General features: G+C 35.3%; 3 protein-coding genes and 1 long non-coding RNA gene across 11 annotated transcripts in view; 1 reads left to right on the top strand and 3 right to left on the bottom strand.

Moving 5' to 3' along the window:
- Positions 1 to 19,031, bottom strand: part of LOC126765217 (protein abrupt-like) — a 299,753-nt gene that overhangs the window by 174,154 nt on the left and 106,568 nt on the right. The window lies entirely within an intron of this gene.
- LOC126765258 (uncharacterized) lies at positions 13,321 to 14,944 on the bottom strand. Its single transcript, XM_050482953.1, has 2 exons — positions 13,889 to 14,944; positions 13,321 to 13,831 (listed from the first exon to the last, which is right to left on the bottom strand). Exons 1-2 carry the CDS (start codon positions 14,718 to 14,720, stop codon positions 13,407 to 13,409), a joined length of 1,257 nt encoding a protein of 418 aa, XP_050338910.1. The 5' UTR covers positions 14,721 to 14,944; the 3' UTR covers positions 13,321 to 13,406.
- Positions 16,205 to 17,199, top strand: LOC126765374 (uncharacterized). Its single transcript, XM_050483103.1, has 4 exons — positions 16,205 to 16,245; positions 16,322 to 16,515; positions 16,573 to 16,740; positions 16,811 to 17,199. Exons 2-4 carry the CDS (start codon positions 16,435 to 16,437, stop codon positions 16,994 to 16,996), a joined length of 435 nt encoding a protein of 144 aa, XP_050339060.1. The 5' UTR covers positions 16,205 to 16,245; positions 16,322 to 16,434; the 3' UTR covers positions 16,997 to 17,199.
- On the bottom strand, positions 17,218 to 18,575 carry LOC126765452 (uncharacterized). Of its 3 annotated transcripts, none has more exons than XR_007668411.1 (5): positions 18,397 to 18,575; positions 18,158 to 18,294; positions 17,965 to 18,101; positions 17,763 to 17,907; positions 17,218 to 17,715 (listed from the first exon to the last, which is right to left on the bottom strand). It is a non-coding gene; the product is annotated as an uncharacterized LOC126765452 (long non-coding RNA). The 3 variants fall into 3 exon arrangements; XR_007668410.1 differs by having other exon boundaries at positions 17,789 to 17,907; positions 18,397 to 18,573; XR_007668409.1 differs by having other exon boundaries at positions 17,218 to 17,907; positions 18,397 to 18,574.

The raw sequence follows: 19,031 nt of genomic DNA, 5'->3' as shown, positions 1-19,031 counted from the left end.
TTTCATTACAAGAGGCTAATTTGTTTAAATAAATACACTAATTTGAGTTCAATAACACTTTTATTTAAGAATGTATAATATACATATGTATATGTATGTTAATCAATGGAAATAAACTGCGGATTAATATACAACCAACTTTGACAAAAGAGCACAACTAATGTTATGCTAAACATATTTTGTTTAATATTATGGAATATCGGCATAACTTGAATTGTGTCGCCGGAGAGTACAACCTTTAGTTCAGAATAATAACACAAGTTAAGTTATGTCTTTCAATCGTGTCAAATTACTTTAGGGAAAAAAGGATTGAATCACATTTTTAAGCGTATTTTAAAAACTACAGGCACTTACCTAAGTTTTTTGGCAGTATAAGATGGATATGATATCACTTGAGATATTTAAAAAAAAAATTCCGGGATTCCTTCAAAAACTTTTTTCAAATTTTACTTTGAATCTCTAAAATGCTCTACTGAAAAATCAAAAAAACACACTTGTGCTGTTATGGCTTGTGATCACAGAAATGTAGCTTCCCTCGGCAGTTCGGGGATTTTGCTTAGAGGCTCAACAACCTTGTCACCCTTCTATGTATTTGTACAAAATAACTGACTAAAATAATTTAAAACTATAAATTTTTTTGTTTTAAATTTGGTTTTTTAATCAATATTTTTCCTAAATAAACGTGCTAAAGTTCAATTACAACTGCTTGATAGTAGATGAAAATTTTTAATACTCCAGTCACCCCACTGACATAGAGATGAAAACCGTAATACCACAAAAAAATTTTAGTTTGACAACATTTCTACCGAAACATTTTTTAATGGGTTGAGTTGAAAACCAAAATACCCAATTTCAAAACATCAGCCAAAATGCAGCAGGGTTGAAACTTAATATTTATCAAAGAGAAATTATATTTAGTAGTACTAAAAAATTAAATTATTTAAACACACTACTTTTTATTTTGTAAAATCACACACAACTGTTTATTGTTAAGAGTTGTGCCACATCATTTTTAACTGACAACGTTACCAAGCCTATGAGTATTTCGTGACACATTCTAGTGCGCAGGTAGGTTTTGTCTTAAGTTTCAATTAGAGGAACTGTGCTCTCCACTAGCATTAGTGTGAGTAATACCAGAGAATATGAAGTAATATAGAATGCGCATCATGGCAAATGACAAAATTACAGTTTCGGGTGCGGGCGGTAAGCAACAGGGGGAATTTGGTTAGCAGAACTTGAACAACGGAATTATGTTAAATACATTGCGAAAATATGCATGAAGTTAAACTTTTGGAACGTCGCGCCTATTGGTAAATTCTTGGTACCTATTCGTAATATGTTGTGTTTTTTGTTGTTGGCTTTTTGAAAGAATCAATGGTTTGTATTTGCGATCAAGTCTATTTTTGTATTTAGGAGTAAAAACAAAAATGCAGAAGCAATGACGCTTTGCAGTGCATATTTCAAAAGAATTTTAGCATTGAATTGACTTTTGTTTTTGAATATGCTCTGGTTAGAGCATGTGTGCATATGTTGATATGCGATTGATCTTCTACGTGAATGGATGTATGCTCCCTTGCGCTTGAAACAAATTTTGATTTTTGTTTGTATACATACATTCTATATTTTGACGTGGTTGATCCCAATTTAAAATTTTTACAAATATTTTTACGTGGCTTGTTCCAAATAAACTTATTTGTATACATACTCCAAATTTTTAATTGTTTTTGTATTTACATTGAAATTGCAGCGGTATGACCGCAATTCAAAATACTACAAGGACAAATAAAAATAGTGCAAGGTCGGGAATTAAATGTTGTGTGCGCAGTTGCCAAAAATCAAAAAGATACTGGCCCAATTTAAAATTATTTAAATTTCCCGCTGCCGATCTTATTTTCGGTCAAATTTGGCGGGAAAAATGCAATGTGGCAAATGAAGGTTATGACAAAAAACTTTATATTTGTCATAATCACTTCAGCAGCACGTTCATCGGGAAAATTTTTTTTTTAAATGATGCAATTCCAACATTAAATTTGGATGAAGATCTTTTATTTGCTGATGAAGACCTTGTGGAACCAGATATTCCCTCGAAGCGATGATGTTATGTGCAATAACTGTGAAAAAAAATACAAGAATATCTAATTTTTATATAAAAAAATACAGCGATTTATTAAGGAAATTTAGAAAAATCAAAGCAAACCTGAGAACTAAGGAACTCCCTATTTTGAAATCTAGAAAGGCAAATTTAAGGATGTTGCAAAACTCAATTGACTCTTTAAAAAATATAAGTTCTGAGCCCAAAACATTTTGCAAGCTGCTGGTAAGCACGAGGCCAAAGGAATATTCTGATGATGTGAAATATTTGGCACAAAATATATTTTATATTTCACAGTCAACTTATTCCTTTCTAAGGAATAAATTAAATTTAAATTTGCCACACATAAGCACTTTAAATCGGTAGGCTCCAATAAACCTTTAACCTGGTATCAAAAATGTCGCCTTCGATTCCATCAAGAGTATGTGTTTAGAATTAAAAGAAAAAAATGAAAATCACTTGGTACTTTTGATGGACGAAATGGTAATTCGAAAGGAATTAAGATATAATTCAAAACTGGATTTGATTGACGGATTTAAATGTACAAGTTTCGAGAAAACAAATAAAATTGGTAAGCAGGTATGCGTTTTTATGCTGAAATCAATGTTCTCTAATTGGAGTTCAATTTTAAATTATTTTGTTTCTGAGAACGGATTAACCTCAAATATTTTATGTGGAATTATTAAAGAAATTCTGAGAATGATAAGTGGCTTTGGCATAAATATAAATGTACTAGTTTGCGATCAGGGATCGTCTAATCGAAAATGCTTTTCCAATTTTGGGGTTAGTACAGAAAAGCCTTTTTTTTTAATTTTGAAGGCAAAAACATTTACTGTATGTTTGATTTCCCACATTTGATTAAGTCGTTACTGAATGGATTGCTGAAGTGTGACCTTGAAACACCCGATGGCATTGTAAGTTTTAAAACCATACAAGAGTTGTGGGAACGAGAGGAAAACTGCAATACCAAGATGTGCCCAAAGTTGACTAGACAACACATATTTCCAAACTCATTTGAAAAAAATGCGAGTTAAATTTGCAACGCAAGTGTTTAGCAAAACAGTTGAAGCTGCTATTAAAACTATTTGCGATACATCGGGTTTCAAGCAAACTCCACAAGCGCTAGCTTTATCAACGCCTGAATTTATTTCAAAAATTTACAAAATTTTTGATAGCATGAATAGTGGATCATTATACTCAGATAATTGTTATCGGTCTGCTATTCAACTCAACAAAGAACCACATAAATTTATTCAATTACTAGCTGACCCGACGAACTTCGCACCGCCTAGTTATTGGAGGCATATTTAGTAAGTCACAAACACACGACACAATACTTTTTTAATTTTATTAAAATTTGCTGCTTTTAGATTTTTAGGAATATTAAAGAATTGTAGTATAGATGCACAGCAAAGAAACGTTAACATTTCAAGTGACATTTTACCATAGACAATTTTTTTTGAGTGAATACTGACAAATATTTACATTATAACTATCAAACTACATCTGTCGTTTTTTTTTTTACGATGGCCATGGTTAGGAAAAGAAGAAGAACTACATCTGTCATCGAGAAAATAAAGAATTCAAACAACTATAATATAGTTATAGTGAAGCTACATATCCCTCAACTCCTTAAAATGCATTGTCCGTTTTGTAAAAAGTGGATGGAACGGCAGAAAAAAAATAATAACTGTCCAGATTGTATTAAATTATTATTAAGATGCGACGAATGCTACAACATAATCGCTGTTACCTTCAGATTTTGTACCAAGTGTGGTAAGAATGTAGAACGAATAATACGCGTGAATAGGGCAAAAGCACAAAAAAATATATTTAAGCAAAAGCTGCTATCTAAACCAAAACACGTTTCTACAATGCCATCTTCATCATCTGAGGAGACATTCTGTGAATTAAATTTATCGGCCGAAGACATACAGGACATTCAAGTTATTGAAGACAGCCAAAAGCCCAACATCAACAATGTTCTGGTAGATATTGATGTTATTGAAGACAGCCAGCAGCTCAACATTGATAATGTTCTGATCGAATCAGATTTGTCCGAGTCGCCTAGTGCTTCCACCATATTATCATGTCCTGGCGAGCCAAGTGGTTCCCAAGTAGATGGAAATAAAGAGTTACTAATACACGTTGACATTAAGGATCCAAATGCACATATTATATACATATTAAGTCATTTATATATATTTATACACTTCATATACAAAAATTTAAAATTTTCTTGGATGTGCTCGTTTCTGGACTGTGAACATGATAAACAAATCTTTGCTTAAATTAAATACAACACAGTTATGATCATATACAGTTAATTAATAAAGTGCTTTCTGGTAGACAATATTTTTAGTTTTTTTTTCGGTGCGTAAATAAATAAGGATGTTGGTTTTCCGACACGCGAACACGCAACGTATAATTGGTCATGTGCGAAACAGGGAAACTCTAAGTTTATTCCGCAAACTTGCAACGATTGGCCTTGCGATTTATTTATGGTCATCGCAAACGCCAGACGCACGGGAAATTGCAACCTCTTAAAATCAAATGGCAAATCCGTTGGAGTCATAGGTATTCGTGGGATTAAGACATCCTCTCCTTTGTATTTTCCTTTGATTATTTTAGCATCGATGATGTTATTCATGAGTTTCTTCACAACCAATCTCGTTCCATTGCAAAGTCGAGGTTGATTAATATTACGCAGCATGATGACAACTGACCCTACTTTTAATTTCAAATTATATGGTGGTAGTCCAGGCAAGTCCAATGAATTTAAAAATTTTGTAGGATAGTTGACTACGTCATCCTGGTTTGTGGCCGTGTCAACTGATTTGTACGTAAACAACTCTCCTTGAGATCATCGACATCTTTGTTTTTTGCTGCCAATATTGCTCGTTCACTTAGCCAATCGTGGTTATTATATTGTTGTTTAATGTCCGGAAAAACACGCTGAATAAGCTCCTTTTACGATTCTGTGAAGTGACAGAAATCTGTGGGAAAAGTCATTAATCCGGTCGAGCTGTCAACTGCGACCTTACCATTACCAATATCCAGCAACTGCTTCGAAAACACAGTCGCAGTTTGATCTTGTTGCAAAAACACTCGCATGTTAGTAGTTAATTGTAGTGTCTTTACGTGCCGCCACAAATTTGATGATTTTAGACATGCGTTTATTTCGTCAGCAACAGTCGATCGAGGAATTACTGGAAGAGTCTGACGAAAATCACCTGACAACAGTATCATAGCTCCACCAAAAATGTTTTGGTTACCACGTAAATCTTTTAACGTCCTATCTAGTGCCTCCAGCGACCTCTTGTGGGCCATTGTGCATTCGTCCCAAATTATCAATTTGCATACTTGGAGAGTCTTCGCCATAGCGCTATTTTTGGCAATGTTGCAAACTGGCGTTTCGTTGATATGCATGTTTAATGGTAGTTTTGAGGCTGAATGTGCAGTTCGTCCGCCTTCTAATAAAGTTGCTGCTATTCCAGATGAAGCCAACGCTAGGGCTACCTCATTTTGCGATCGGATCTTTGCTAATAGCTATGAAATTAGGAACGTTTTCCCAGTATCCCCAGGAGAATCAAGAAAGTAAGTCCCCCCAGACCCACTGTTTACAGCTTGTGTTAAACGATCGAGTTGTGCGAACTGCTTCGGTCATAGCTTGAGTATCGTACTGGAGTTCTCATTGCAACTCATGGTTTAATGCATCTTGCATAGCACGATTGGGTGCTGTCAGGCCCAAACACGACAATACTTTATTTGCCATCAACAAACACATATCTTCTATTATGATCAATGTGTCATTGTAAATCTCTGCCGTAATTTCCAATGTAGGATTCAAAGTTACACAACGCACGCGATGCAACACATCCTCAGACATGTCATCTCTATATTACATCCACAAATCATTCGGATTTGAGGGGAAACATGTCGATATTATAATTGCAAACAGTGTGCGAATTTGATGCGGCGATGAAGATATCACGGAGTCCTTGAGCGTATCATCCCAATGCGAATCGTTTTCAAGCAACCGTAATAATTGACACGCCTCACGGTAAGTCGCACACGGAAGTCCATCAACTGTTCGCAATTGTTGAAAAGATGTCGGCCCAGGAACATTCACCAATAACAATCTAAGATAACAACATTCATCGTTATTAGGATGTACTGTATATATACGGCCTATAGCATCTGTGGCAAATACATTTTCATATCCTTCAAGTGGTGTTCCTTGTTTACGACGCTGAAAAGACTTTGATGATGCGTAATATTTTCAAGGCCAAATTTATGACGGGAATTTTCTAATTTATAGGGAAGATTTAAATACTCGTATATCTTTCTTACAAAACATTTATGAATTCATTGCATGCATTTAAATACTTTGCGGTTAAAAAGAATAAATATAAATTTGCGATATTTTTATGTACTTATACAAATGTAAAAAAAAACCCAATTTATAAACTATATTATTACATTTAATACTTCTAAATGGCACTGCTTAGCTGAAATCAAGTGCGATATTCCTCTAGATGTAATTAAGTCAATTCCTAAGTTTGTTGGGCGGTCTGACGAGTACGTGGCATGGAGGCATGGCGTAGACGCGTTCGAGCTGTTTAAACCATTTAATGGAATTACCAAGCGGTAACGATCAGCAGAAATAAAATAAAGCGTGCAGCTAAGGTAGTGCTAGTGTTTCACAACACAGTACTCAATTTCGACACAATAATAGCTCGAATAAATAGCTCATACGCAGATAAAACTTCGTTACGTCTTTTGACGGAAAGCCTCGAAATGGAAAATCAGGGCAATGCACTCCACGCCTTCATTTCTGACTTGAAAAAGCCCCTTTGGATAAAACTTCGCTGCGTGTTTTGAGGCAAGCCCTCGAAATGGAAAGTCAGGGCAAACGCACTCCACGCCTTCATTTCTGAATTGAAAAAGCGCCTTAAGTCCTTGTTTTTCTGGCAAAGCAGAAAGATTTAGCGACTGCATTGGCACTAGTCAGAGAAGCATAACGCTAAATATACCAGACCAGTCAAAATGACTGTTTTTGGTATTTCAATTTAAAATTCCTAGTACGTGTACGTTGTTAACTCGGCTATAATCGCGTAAGCGGTGTCTACACCAGTTAAGAAGAAGAAGAAGTACGTGTAATATTTTTTTTCTAGTTATAACTAAAGAATTAATTTTATAAAGTTTATATTACTGTATATACATATGTATTTAAACCCCATTAAACACTTCCTCTTTAAGAACAGTCATTTTGACTGGTTTGGTATAAATAGGTATACTTCAATCGCTGCTATATCTAGTGTTAAGCATAGAGTGTAGTATGTTTTCGGCATCCAACGCCATAGCTATTGCAGAAATAGAATACATTTACGTAATATTTATTAATTATAAAAAAATCCAAGCAATTAAAGTATTATTGCTGTGACAGTAAGAACGTCACAGATGTGGATAGCCCCTACATCCATCAAAAAGAATTCAAAAGCATTATATTGAAAATAATAAAAGTGTTTTCGACCTCTAACGAAGCGTTGTCATTCAATACCTCATTGATTGCTACAATCCGCACTATAGATTGCGAACCCATATGCTTCAAATTATACCGTTACCCTATGGGATTTTCAGATTTCTTAAACAACGAAATGAAACTGTTCAAATATCATTGAATTTGCATACTTATCAGCAAAGCCGAAATACAATTAAAAATTAATATCTATTTTCAAACATACATGTATGCATGGACATAAACATAGTCATGCATGAATTGATAACACTTATTTAACAAATTATTTATTTAATGGAAAAGTTAATAATGAAATTGAAAGATATATTAATATTAAGTTAGAGTTATCTCGAACTCGTGCGCGTGGATATCTACTCGTGTCGCGGTGTTGCAATCAAATCGCTTGACAGTCGAGGAGAGGGTTGCCTCCCCTTACAGTTCGGCCTTTCCTGAAACTTCGGAGCGACCTCGCTCCGCTGCCGATGGATCTTCGCTAATTTCAACATCGCTGGTTTCGTCGTCATCATACATTTGTGGTAACGAGCACCACGGTTTAATTTTATCGCTAGCGTATACGGAGGAGTATTGGCGTTGCGTTCGTTGGGACCCAGGAATATCCTGCACCACGTAACGATCATGGTTTAGTACTTGGGTAACTTCAAATGGGCCTTTGTACCGTGGTTCCAATTTGCGTGACGAACCTGTACTTGGCGCCTCATGTTCGACGACAACCAAATCGTTGATGCTATATTTGGTTGGTGATGCGTGCTTTTTATCGAATCGTTGTTTAGCTTTGAAGCGTTCTTCTTTTATACGTTCTGCTGCTGCCGCTCGGAGTTCGTCTAAATTATCGTATGATGTATCGTCGTGTTGCATTACAAGGACGATCTTATTTTGGAGTATATCGCGTGGTTGAAAACCGAAGAGTAACTCTTGAGGTATTCGCGACGTTGTCTTATTTCTCATACTGTTGATTGACCACTGGATGGTTCGAAGCGATTCATCCCAGCGTTTATCGTTGTTTACTGATGGTAAGAGCATTGATAGAATGGTTCGATTACAACGCTCGACCATTCCATTAGCTCGAGGTGTTCTCACAGCATTAGAGATGTGGTTAATGTTGTTCAAAGTCGTTGGAGGTAAACGCCGTCCCACGATCAGATATGATACGTTCGGGCATACCCAAGAAGCTGCTAATTTCGTTGAATACGTCGATAACGTGTTTTGTCGCTGTACTTTTAACCGCCCGTATGGCAACAAAGCGTGTAAAGGCGTCGAATATTAATATACGACTTTACGAAATTTCGCATACGAGCAAACCACATATGCTCACCTATACGTTGGAGCGTTTTATCTAAACCGAGATGTCTAGCTTTGTCATGCGCATTGTGCACAACTTGCCAGCGTAAAGCTTTTGGAACTACCCAGGCGTGTCTTTCATTAACTACTTTGAACAACCTACCGTTTTTGAGGGTAAAATCTTTCGTTGTAGCTTTGTCGCCTCGCCGTATTTTGTCGACTATTTCTCTGGTGTGTTCATCCTGCAACTGCATGCCAAACAGCCAATCTTCTTCAGAAATCTGTACCTTGTCGGTTCGTAGCGATGCTGTTTCAATTTCGTGTGATGCTTCAACAGGAAAACGACTTAATGCATCTACATGCGCCATTCGCTGCCCACTACGATGGTCAATTTCAAGATCATAGTCCTGAATACGCAACCACCACCTAGCGATTCGCGGCACTAGCTCACGTTTCTTCATTGTTGTTTTTATAGCGTTACAGTCAGTAATCAATTTTATTTTTTTACCGTAAATATAGTATCTAAATCTTTCGATGGATTCGACAACCGTGAGCGTTTCCAGCTCGTAGCTATGATAATGTTTTTCCGCGTGCGTAGTCGCGCGACTTTAGTATATGACTGGTTTCCAGTCTTCGTTTTCCTTTTGCAATAGAACACCGGTCAGACCAATCGAACTCGCGTCAGTATGTACTTGTTGTTGTGCATCAACCCGGAATGCAGTCATCACTGGTCGAGACGCTAAAATTGTTTTCAGTTTATTAAACGCACTTTCTTGATCTTCTGCCCATATAAATGGTTCGTTTTTATGAAGTAAACGAATTAGCGGGGCGGCTATCAACGCATAAGCTGGCACAAATTTACGAAAGTACCCGCTCAGACCGAGAAACTGCCGAACTTCGACTACACTTGTTGGCGTTTTGTAATCTCGTATCGGAAGGGTTTTAACTAGTCCTGGCGCAATACCGTCAGGTGTCAACTCATGACCCAGAAATTATATACTGTTTTTCAAAAACTCGCATTTTTGTATATTTAACGTTACGTTTGCGTCGCGAAGAGCACTCAACATTCGATGTAATTTTTCATACATTTCGTTTACCGTTTGACTTCCGATTAATATATCGTCCATATAGTTCATCATATCGTTACACTTAACACGCTCTTTAATTTTGGCAATTAATCCCGAAAAAACGACTGGCGCATATTTAAGTGCAAAGGGCATTCGTTTAAATTCGAACAATCCTTCCGTTGTTACGAAAGCAGTATATTTTTGACTATCTTTCGCAATCGGTATTTGGTAATACCCACTATTTAAGTCGAGCACAGTAAAATACACGTATTGCTTTGCGATTTGCAACTGTTCCTCAATGTTTGGCATTGGAAAAACTTCTTTACGCATATGTAGATTCAATCGTCTGAAATCAACGCATAAACGCTCACTACCGTTTTTCTTTTTAACTAGAATCATTGGACTCGCATATTCAGAATTTGATTTTGTAATAATATTACACGCTAATAGTTCGTTAATCATTTCCGCGATGATTTTCTTTTCAGGTTCAGGAACCCGAAATGGTTTCTGCGCGATAGGAACGTCAGTATCAAGATCTATGGACATCTCCACTAAATCGGTTTTGCCTATTTCATGCATGTTCGTTGCAAAAATATCACCGTAACTATTCAACAGTTCAACTAAATCATTTTTAGCACTTAACTCGCTTATACCGCCCTTTATATCATCGATAGTAAATTTATTACCGCTTGCAAAAGTTATACGACCATCTACAATAACAGCCCGCATATCATTAAAAAGGTCTTGGCCCAGCAGTAGATCTGCTGTTAGGAGTTGATCATCTACGACATATAATATAACGTCCCGCTTTAGGTTTTCAATTTGTATTTGTACACGAATTTTCGCGTGGGCGTATATAATACCACCACAAAAACCACTTATTTTTAATGCGCATTTTTCTTGTTCACATTTTAAGTTCTTTGCTACCGTAGCTCTGACCATGCAGCACTCACTGCCCGTATCAATAAATGCCATTAATTGTTGACCGTTTACAACAACACATTGCTCAAAAATGTTATTCGTTATTGTTTCTCGCGCTATATTCGTTTTTCTCACTACGGTTTTCTTTTTCCCGCAATTTTCCGGTTCAGTTTTAGGATGCACTTTATCCGACTGACTGCATGTTAATTTTAATGCAATCGAACGTGTTTCAGTAATAAAAGCGCTTCTTTGTGCCTAAAGTGAATAAAATCGGGTTAAAACTTGCTTGTTTAACTAATACCAGGATTTTTAAATATCCAGCTGACATTGTAGTGCTAATGGTATGTGAGGTACCTTAACGAAATTAAGATATCGTCTTTTTCTATTATTAATATGTAGTAATGACAAAAATAGATAAAAGCGGTTCAATACTACCTCTATTTCTGATATACATACATATGTAGCTAATACGAGTATAAGATTTTCAAATGTCCGGTTGTTATTGTACCGTATACCATATATTAAACAATATCTAAGATATTTTAACAAAATTAAAATACAATATTGCATATTTAATGCCATAAATGTGTGCTATAGGTCTACACATTACCCAAATCCCCATAGTGGTATATAATGCTTTTGAGTTATACAAATTGGGACAAAAACGCAACCGGAAATTGTTATTAAATTTTCCGTGGAAGTGATATTTAAAAAAATGTTTTTTGTTGAATTGGTTGAACTGCCCTTCATTACTATGCCAAATATGAACGCGATCTGTCAACCAGTTTGTTTACAGCAGCTGCTTAAGTACACCTCAGTAGTGCATTACATTTGATCGTCAGTCAAAAGATTTTAGCGGATATTTTGCATATGAAACACGGCAAGTCCCGCTAAAGTTGAATTTTTACGCATCGAGCCCCGAAGGCGACAAAATAAATATAGATGAAAAATTAAATATATGCGTGTTTTAACAATTACCGTGTACTTTTTTGTTACAATGTATTTGTAAATTTACTTAAAAATATGTTCTTGAATATACCTGAGAAATTGTCAAAAGCTAGCGAAATGAGGCCGTCTCTTTCTCTGCCCTCAATATGAAATTAACTCGTGATGGAATTAAATAAAAAAACTAGTGCGTGGAGTCTCTACGCGCGGAAGAAGTTAAACTTCTTAGTGATGTTCCAGAAAATGGATAGAAGTTGTTCAATTTTTGATATTTAGCTTTTGCCATCGTCGCGAAAAGACGCTTGTTGACAAAGGCATGCTCGGGGAGATGTTACGGCGTCTGTTTTTATGAATGAAGCGAGGTCGCTTGTGGAATTTGCGGCTGTGTTTATGAATGAAATCGTCTTTGTTGTAAAATTAACTATATTTGATTAAATATCCAAATTGACTATAAATATTACTATGCATGCGTTCATACAAAATTATACTCATATCATAATTATGTTTATATGTCAATATTGTATTGCTGAGGGCAAAACCCAGAAGCATACATACATATTTATGTATATGCATACATTGCACATACAAGCGATTCCCTGGTTGAAAGCAAAAATTTAAACAAGCAGAACGAAATTCTTTACATTCGTTGGGAGTGTAATCATGGGCATGCGTACATATATTTATGTCTCTTCATATTCTCTGCTTAGGCATACATGCCACGTCATCATATGCCGAAAATACATACTACGTAAGTGTATTTATTTCTCTTCACAGCGTGAATTCTGTGGTAGTGAGGAGAATTTCTTACTACAAATCTAACAAATGTTCACTGTCGAACCTGCAACTTCTCTATGCTTTAAGTTCTCTGCTTTACTCTCGTTCTTTCTCTCTCTCGCACTCATCCTTCTCTGTTGCTCTTCTCCTTCCGAGTTGCGTTAATCGTTCAACGCTATTCTCCCTCCACTGAAGCGGTAAACGTTTAACGCAACCTTTTCCGAAGTCGCCTAAGAAGTTTCACTTCAATAACACTGTCCAACAGCATTTTTGGAACAGAATAGCGACCCTATAATTCTGAAAGGGTATGTTGAGTAGATCATTTTCGTAGAACAAACTTATGGTCCAGCACGTCTGAGTTTTTTTTTACAGTGGGTCAAACTTTTCATTTTTTGGTCGAAGGGAGCATTATACTATATGAAAAAAATGTTGTAAGTTAATGTCTGAGAGAATTCTTATGGTAAGAGTTGTATTGTGGAATTGTATGAGGATTATTTTTGTGGAAGATCTTAACCCTCTAACTCGTTTCATTAGGGGTCAATTTGACCCTTTTTTCGAGAAAATCAAAAAATATCCTTTAAAAAAGGACATTTAAGGATTAAAATATTCTACGAAAATGTTTGGCGGAAAATTTCAGTGGGGGTCACCAAAGACACCATTGTTGTAAATAAAGCTCTTTACGATTGATAAAAAAATTATAATTTTGTTTTAATAGTGGTTTATTATAGTATGTACATATTTATTTTTTTGCTTCAGCAGTAGTAGGACAATGGATTAAAGATTAAACTTAATATGCTTTCCTGTATTTAGCTTGACGTGAATGTTCCGATGTGTCAAGGTTTCTGTACAAGCCCCACACGTATTCAGCAAGCATTACACTTTGGGATTTCCCTTTGAATCTTTCTTCCAATACCTTTATATCCTGATGAAACCTTTCACCGTGTTCATCTGAAACCGCTCCAAGGTTTTCTTTAAAAAAATTGAGATGAGAGTGCAGAAAATGCAGCTTTAGTGACATCTTAACGCCAATATTGTTAAAACCGATTAGCATGCTTTCAATATTTTCTGCATAGTTTTGTGCTTTTGAGTTTCCAAAGAATTCTGATATAACCAGCTGCATAAAGTCAAATGCTGTCTTTTGCATATCCCACAGATGACCATAAAATTCTTCATCTTGTAATAATTTTCTTATATCGGGTCCAACGAGCATTCCTAGAAAAGGTAGTTTACATTAAATGAAATAAATTATTTCTTAAAACCGTATTTTACCTTCTTTTAATTTTGCTGCAGATAATCTGGGGAAAATTGTTTGAATGCGTTTGAAAGCATATCCTTGTGTATTTAAGCTTTTAATAAAATTTTTCACCACGCCCAACTTAATATGCAGCGGTGGAAGTATGACCTTATCTTTTGGGACAAGAGATTCATGGATTACATTTAAGTCACCAATAATATTTTCTTTACGTTCTTCGAAATATTTAATATGATAATGGCTGCTGGTAACACGTGAATCCCATTTACAAAGAAAGCACATATATTTTGTGTATCCTGTTTGCATTGCAGTCAATATTGCAATCATTTTGAAGTCTGCGCATACTTCCCATTTATATTTATAGTATTCAATTTTATTTAAGAGATTTGAAATATTTGCGTATGTTTCATCCTTTTTTGTGGAATACGCAACCGGTATTGATGGATGCTGATTTCCATTGTGCAGTAAAACTGCTTTTAAGCTGTGTTTCGAACTATCTATAAATAGTCGCCAAGCGGAAGAGTCCAGTGGAAGCTTTAGATATCTTAGAACCTCTTCAATACTGCAACAGTATACAAGTTCTTCTGATTTTTTAAAATAACTTTCCAAATCGGCGTGTCTTTTTCTTGGCGATGTAACTTTTACATCGGCTTTTATCAAATTCCTGTTTTTCAATCTGGAACATAATATTTCAGCTTTCTCTTTTGTTAGTCCTAAATCTCTTACAAGATCTTCAAAATAAGCTTGGTCTATCAAATTAGGACATATGTTTAAACCACCAGGAGGCAAGTAGCTTATATCTGATATGTTTTCAACCGCCGCTGTTATTTCTGTATTGGCGTAAGTCATATTGGCCGAAAATGTATGTGTAGGCGGTTGAGGCACCGGAACACCTTCTCAGCGCACTTCTGGTAAAATGACATTATTTGTTGCTTCGTATGTCATTATCGCGTAGTGCCTTTGGCTTCTACCAAATTTGTAATTTACGCAGAAATAGCATGTATCTGATTTGTGATTTTCAGGTTCAATCCATACAATAGGCGCAGAAAATGGCAGCACCTTAGTACCGCCTTTGTACCAGGTCAAAAGACCACTTTCGCAAGTAGTACATACCGTTTTTGGTATCCAAGCTTCACATAAAAATGGTATTCCAAAGAAAAGAAAATATGGTTCTTCAATTGTAGGGAATATCTTTCTTCTGCTTTGAAGGTGCGTAAAATGTCCACAAATAAAACAAAACCAATCTCTTAATTTGCAAACAGAATCCGCCATGCTTATTTAAGCTTTAATTGTTCTTTTTTTATATTAATTTTTGTAAAAATCACACCCGATATGTACTGCTTAGTAAGTCAATTATGCTTAATTTTATCACACCTGATTTGTAAGTCACAGCCGACTAGACGCGAGAAGTCAGTGTTTGGCCCGGCCGAACTTGACGACGTTTTCACCTACTTTGTATATGTTGGCGTGTAATTTTTTATCAATCGTAAAGAGCTTTATTTACAACAATGGTGTCTTTGGTGACCCCCACTGAAATTTTCCGCCAAACATTTTCGTAGAATATTTTAATCCTTAAATGTCCTTTTTTAAAGGATATTTTTAGATTTTCTCGAAAAAAGGGTCAAATTGACCCATAAAGAAACCAGTTAGAGGGTTAAGATCTCCCACAAAAATAATCCTCATACAATTCCACAATACAACTCTGACCATAAGAATTCTCTCAGACATTAACTTACAACATTTTTTCATATAGTCTAATGCTCCCTTCGACCAAAAAATGAAAACTTTGACCCACTGTAAAAAAAAACTCAGACGTGCTGGACCATAAGTTTGTTCTACAAAAATGATCTACTCAACATACCCTTTCAGAATTATGAAGTCGCTATTCTGTTCCATTCAAAAAGTCTTCATTTGTTGGACAGTGTAATTTTATGCCGGTATTCAGCTTGTCACGATTGTCTCATGTCTCTAATTGTCACAATCGTAATTTAGTGACTTTTTAGTCAGGATGTCTCATTTTGGTATTCTGGCAGATACAGTCTCAAAAATATTCACCAAATAGTATGGTGAAAAGAAGGGCAGCAATCAGCTGTTTAGTTTAGCTGATTAGAGATGAGTGCAAGTGCACAATCGTAATGTATGAAACGATTACATGCAATTAGTTTTTTTTTCATAAAATTTCAGCAGTAAAACTTCTTCTTAATAATTGCACAGTACAATTATTGAAAACTAATACTGAAATAGTTTATAATAAATGCTTAACATATGCATTTTATCTGAATCAATTGTTAAGTAAATATGAAAAAATTTAACAACACAGTTATCGATTAACACATGTGTTCATCCTTATATTTGATAATAATGTAAAAGGAAGGTAAGTAATTGTAAACAATATAAATTTCATTATTTTATGATTATTATAGTATATGTATAATATATCTTTTTTACAGATCATAATAAAGTGTTGCGCACCTCGAAGGAGCAAATAGAGTGCTATCTCAACTTTGTGCGGGTTCACCCGGAGATAAAGTTACACAAAAACGACCCATCGCGGCCGAAAAGAATGGAGGAGCTTTGGGCGGAACTCTCCGTGCAATTAAATGCCCTAAAAGGGCCCACTCGGAACCCCACAAAATGGAGAGAGGTAATATTTAACCATAGATATTGGCATATGTATGTATTTATGTCCTTTTATTTACAGAATCTGAGCCATTGGAAAAACCAAATAAGGTCATGCGCAAGGAAAGCCAAGGCGCACAAGCTGGTGACAGGTGGCGGTCCCAGCTTAACAAGTGAGCAGAGAGCGTTAGAAACGTTAGGGTCAATTGCGGTTGATGGGTTGGCTGATGTACCAACCATTGACACAGAGGTAAGAATAGCAAGAAAGACCAATACGAGTGTGCAGAATTTATAATTGTTTTTTTCTTTTTCTAATTTAGGAAGAAGTAGTTTTCACAGCTGCACCGTCACCTCTAAATACGACTTCGGATACGTCCAATGATTGCACTCCGTCATCGTCCCGTAGTAAAAAAATGACGACGGACGAAATGTTCCGAAATTATATGGATTTAATGAAAGGAAAAGTCGAGGAGGAGAGAGCTTTCCGTATTCAAACTTTAGATTAAATTAATAAACACTCGGAATCCATTGATAATTTAGCGGCAGCGATGGTGTCGCTTGTTGAGAAAAAGTAAAAAATGTGGTTTTTTATGTACATATGAATTATTTTGTTGTGATGTTTTTTGTACAAACAAGTGAAAGTGAAAAATGTTCCTTTTTATGAATATACTTGTATGAATTATTTTATTGTTATGTTTTTTGTACAAAAAAGTGAAAGTAAAAAATGTTCCTTTTTATGTATATCAATTATTTATTGTTATGTTTATTTATTTTATAAATAAATGAAGTTTGAATTGAAATATATGTATATGTAGAATTTTAATTATTTAATGTGTTAATGCACCTTTGACGTGCTGCTCTGCCTCGAGTGTAATACTATCCCGAATGGATTTCAGAGATTGCTCCCACATTTTCAGGAGGTGATCGATCTGGCAATATTTCGGTTTCATTTAGAAAAATGCCATGGTTTTCTAAAATATTGTACAAGTATAAACAAATAATGCAGCTTTGGATTGTTTATACCGCAATGTACGTTCTCTTGAAATGCAACGAAAGCGTGATTTTAAAACTCCAAATGCTCTTTCAATCGTGTTTCTTGCTTTTATGTGCCTAATATTGAACTTAACTTTATCCTTGCTAGCGAAGTAGTCCATATACCGGAGTCATGACATGAGCCGGGAAATTTTGCATTCACGAGTCGGAAAATTAGTTCATCGTCACAAACCTATTGGAAAAATTAGTTAATAATTAGTTATTGAATATAATACTTACCGCTTCAACATTAATGCTATAAAAACCTTTTCTGTTCATATAATCATGCGGTACAACTGTGTTTGACAAGGCAGGTGCAATTATGCCAACATGAGTGCAATCAATTGCTCCAATTACACCTTTTATTCCAAATTTCGAATAAAATCTGGAATAAAATTATTGTATAGCGATTTATTTTCTTTTAAATTGGAATACAATTTACCGAGTCTTAATTCTATTGTATTCTTCAACAGAATTACAAAAACGAACTTCGCCGTGTTACGCTCCACCACCAATTTACAAATATATTCGATACAACGGGAAATGGTGGGTTGGCTCATCACCATAAAAAATATAAAACTGAAATAAACTAATCATATAATCATATTCTTGCCAAATTTCAATTCTGAACTGACAGATTAACCATATGTTTAGTAAAGGATCGGCAATATGAATAGGAGTCTACATATTTGGTGTTTTGATCATTGAAAATATGTATTTAGTCTGATTTTAACACCTTTTACGCGTAGGATGAAATAACTTGATTTGTGTACTGAAAGTGAAAGAATTAGATTGAATTTAAAAAATTGGTATATGGGAAGTTGGCGTAGTTGACATCTGTTTTTACAGCGTATGATAGTAATGTTTGGATTACCTCACACACCAAATTTGTTGAAAATTGGTTCTCGTCTTATTCCAAGTTTACGTACATATCTTCCTGTCTATACCTTTCTTCTTGTGAAATTTAATGCTTGTGCCGCAGTGAATTATAGTACTTTTAGCAGTTTTCAATATAACCGTTATATTGGTAGTAGACGTGATTTTTATCTGATTTTGCCAATTTTCATAGGATATGAAGAAGTGCTAAAGTTACTTCTCCTCAGCAATTTTTGTTGAGCTATCTTCAGCGGTTTGAAAGGTATGATTTAACAATTAAAGGGGCGGAACAACGCCTACTTTTAAACAAATTTATCGCACAGGTGTCCCTCATTACTGGAATCACATGTACCAAGGAACACGTTTCATCAAGTTATTTAAAATTTTACTCAAGTTATCGCTTGCAATCACTCGAATATCAAATTGTTTTGACATATTGATCATTTATATAATTGGGTATATATCTCGATTGGTTTCCGGTGATACAAACAACCTCACCTAATTATTACCTATGGCAATATGTTGCGAGAGTACAAAAATGCGAAAATTTGGACACGTTTATCGAAGAGTTTGTGAAGTAGCCAGGAAACATAAACTTTGTTGAGGACTGGTTATCGCGTTGTGATTCAACAA

The sequence above is a fragment of the Bactrocera neohumeralis genome, unplaced genomic scaffold (assembly GCF_024586455.1).
Source record: "Bactrocera neohumeralis isolate Rockhampton unplaced genomic scaffold, APGP_CSIRO_Bneo_wtdbg2-racon-allhic-juicebox.fasta_v2 cluster10, whole genome shotgun sequence".
NCBI lineage: Eukaryota > Metazoa > Arthropoda > Insecta > Diptera > Tephritidae > Bactrocera > Bactrocera neohumeralis.
Note: the sequence above shows the minus strand (reverse complement) of the source record. Positions and strands in the feature narration are given on the sequence as shown.

Bases quoted from the DNA above. Each gene is read 5' to 3' on its own strand.
- LOC126765258 (XM_050482953.1), bottom strand. From the start codon at position 14,720: ATGACTTACGCCAATACAGAAATAACAGCGGCGGTTGAAAACATATCA. The intron at 13,832-13,888 runs GTAAAATACGGT...TACCTTTTCTAG, and splicing joins TGCAGCAAAATTAAAAGAAG to GAATGCTCGTTGGACCCGAT.
- LOC126765374 (XM_050483103.1), top strand. From the start codon at position 16,435: ATGGAGGAGCTTTGGGCGGAACTCTCCGTGCAATTAAATGCCCTAAAA. The intron at 16,516-16,572 runs GTAATATTTAAC...TTTTATTTACAG, and splicing joins ACCCCACAAAATGGAGAGAG to AATCTGAGCCATTGGAAAAA. The intron at 16,741-16,810 runs GTAAGAATAGCA...TTTCTAATTTAG, and splicing joins TACCAACCATTGACACAGAG to GAAGAAGTAGTTTTCACAGC.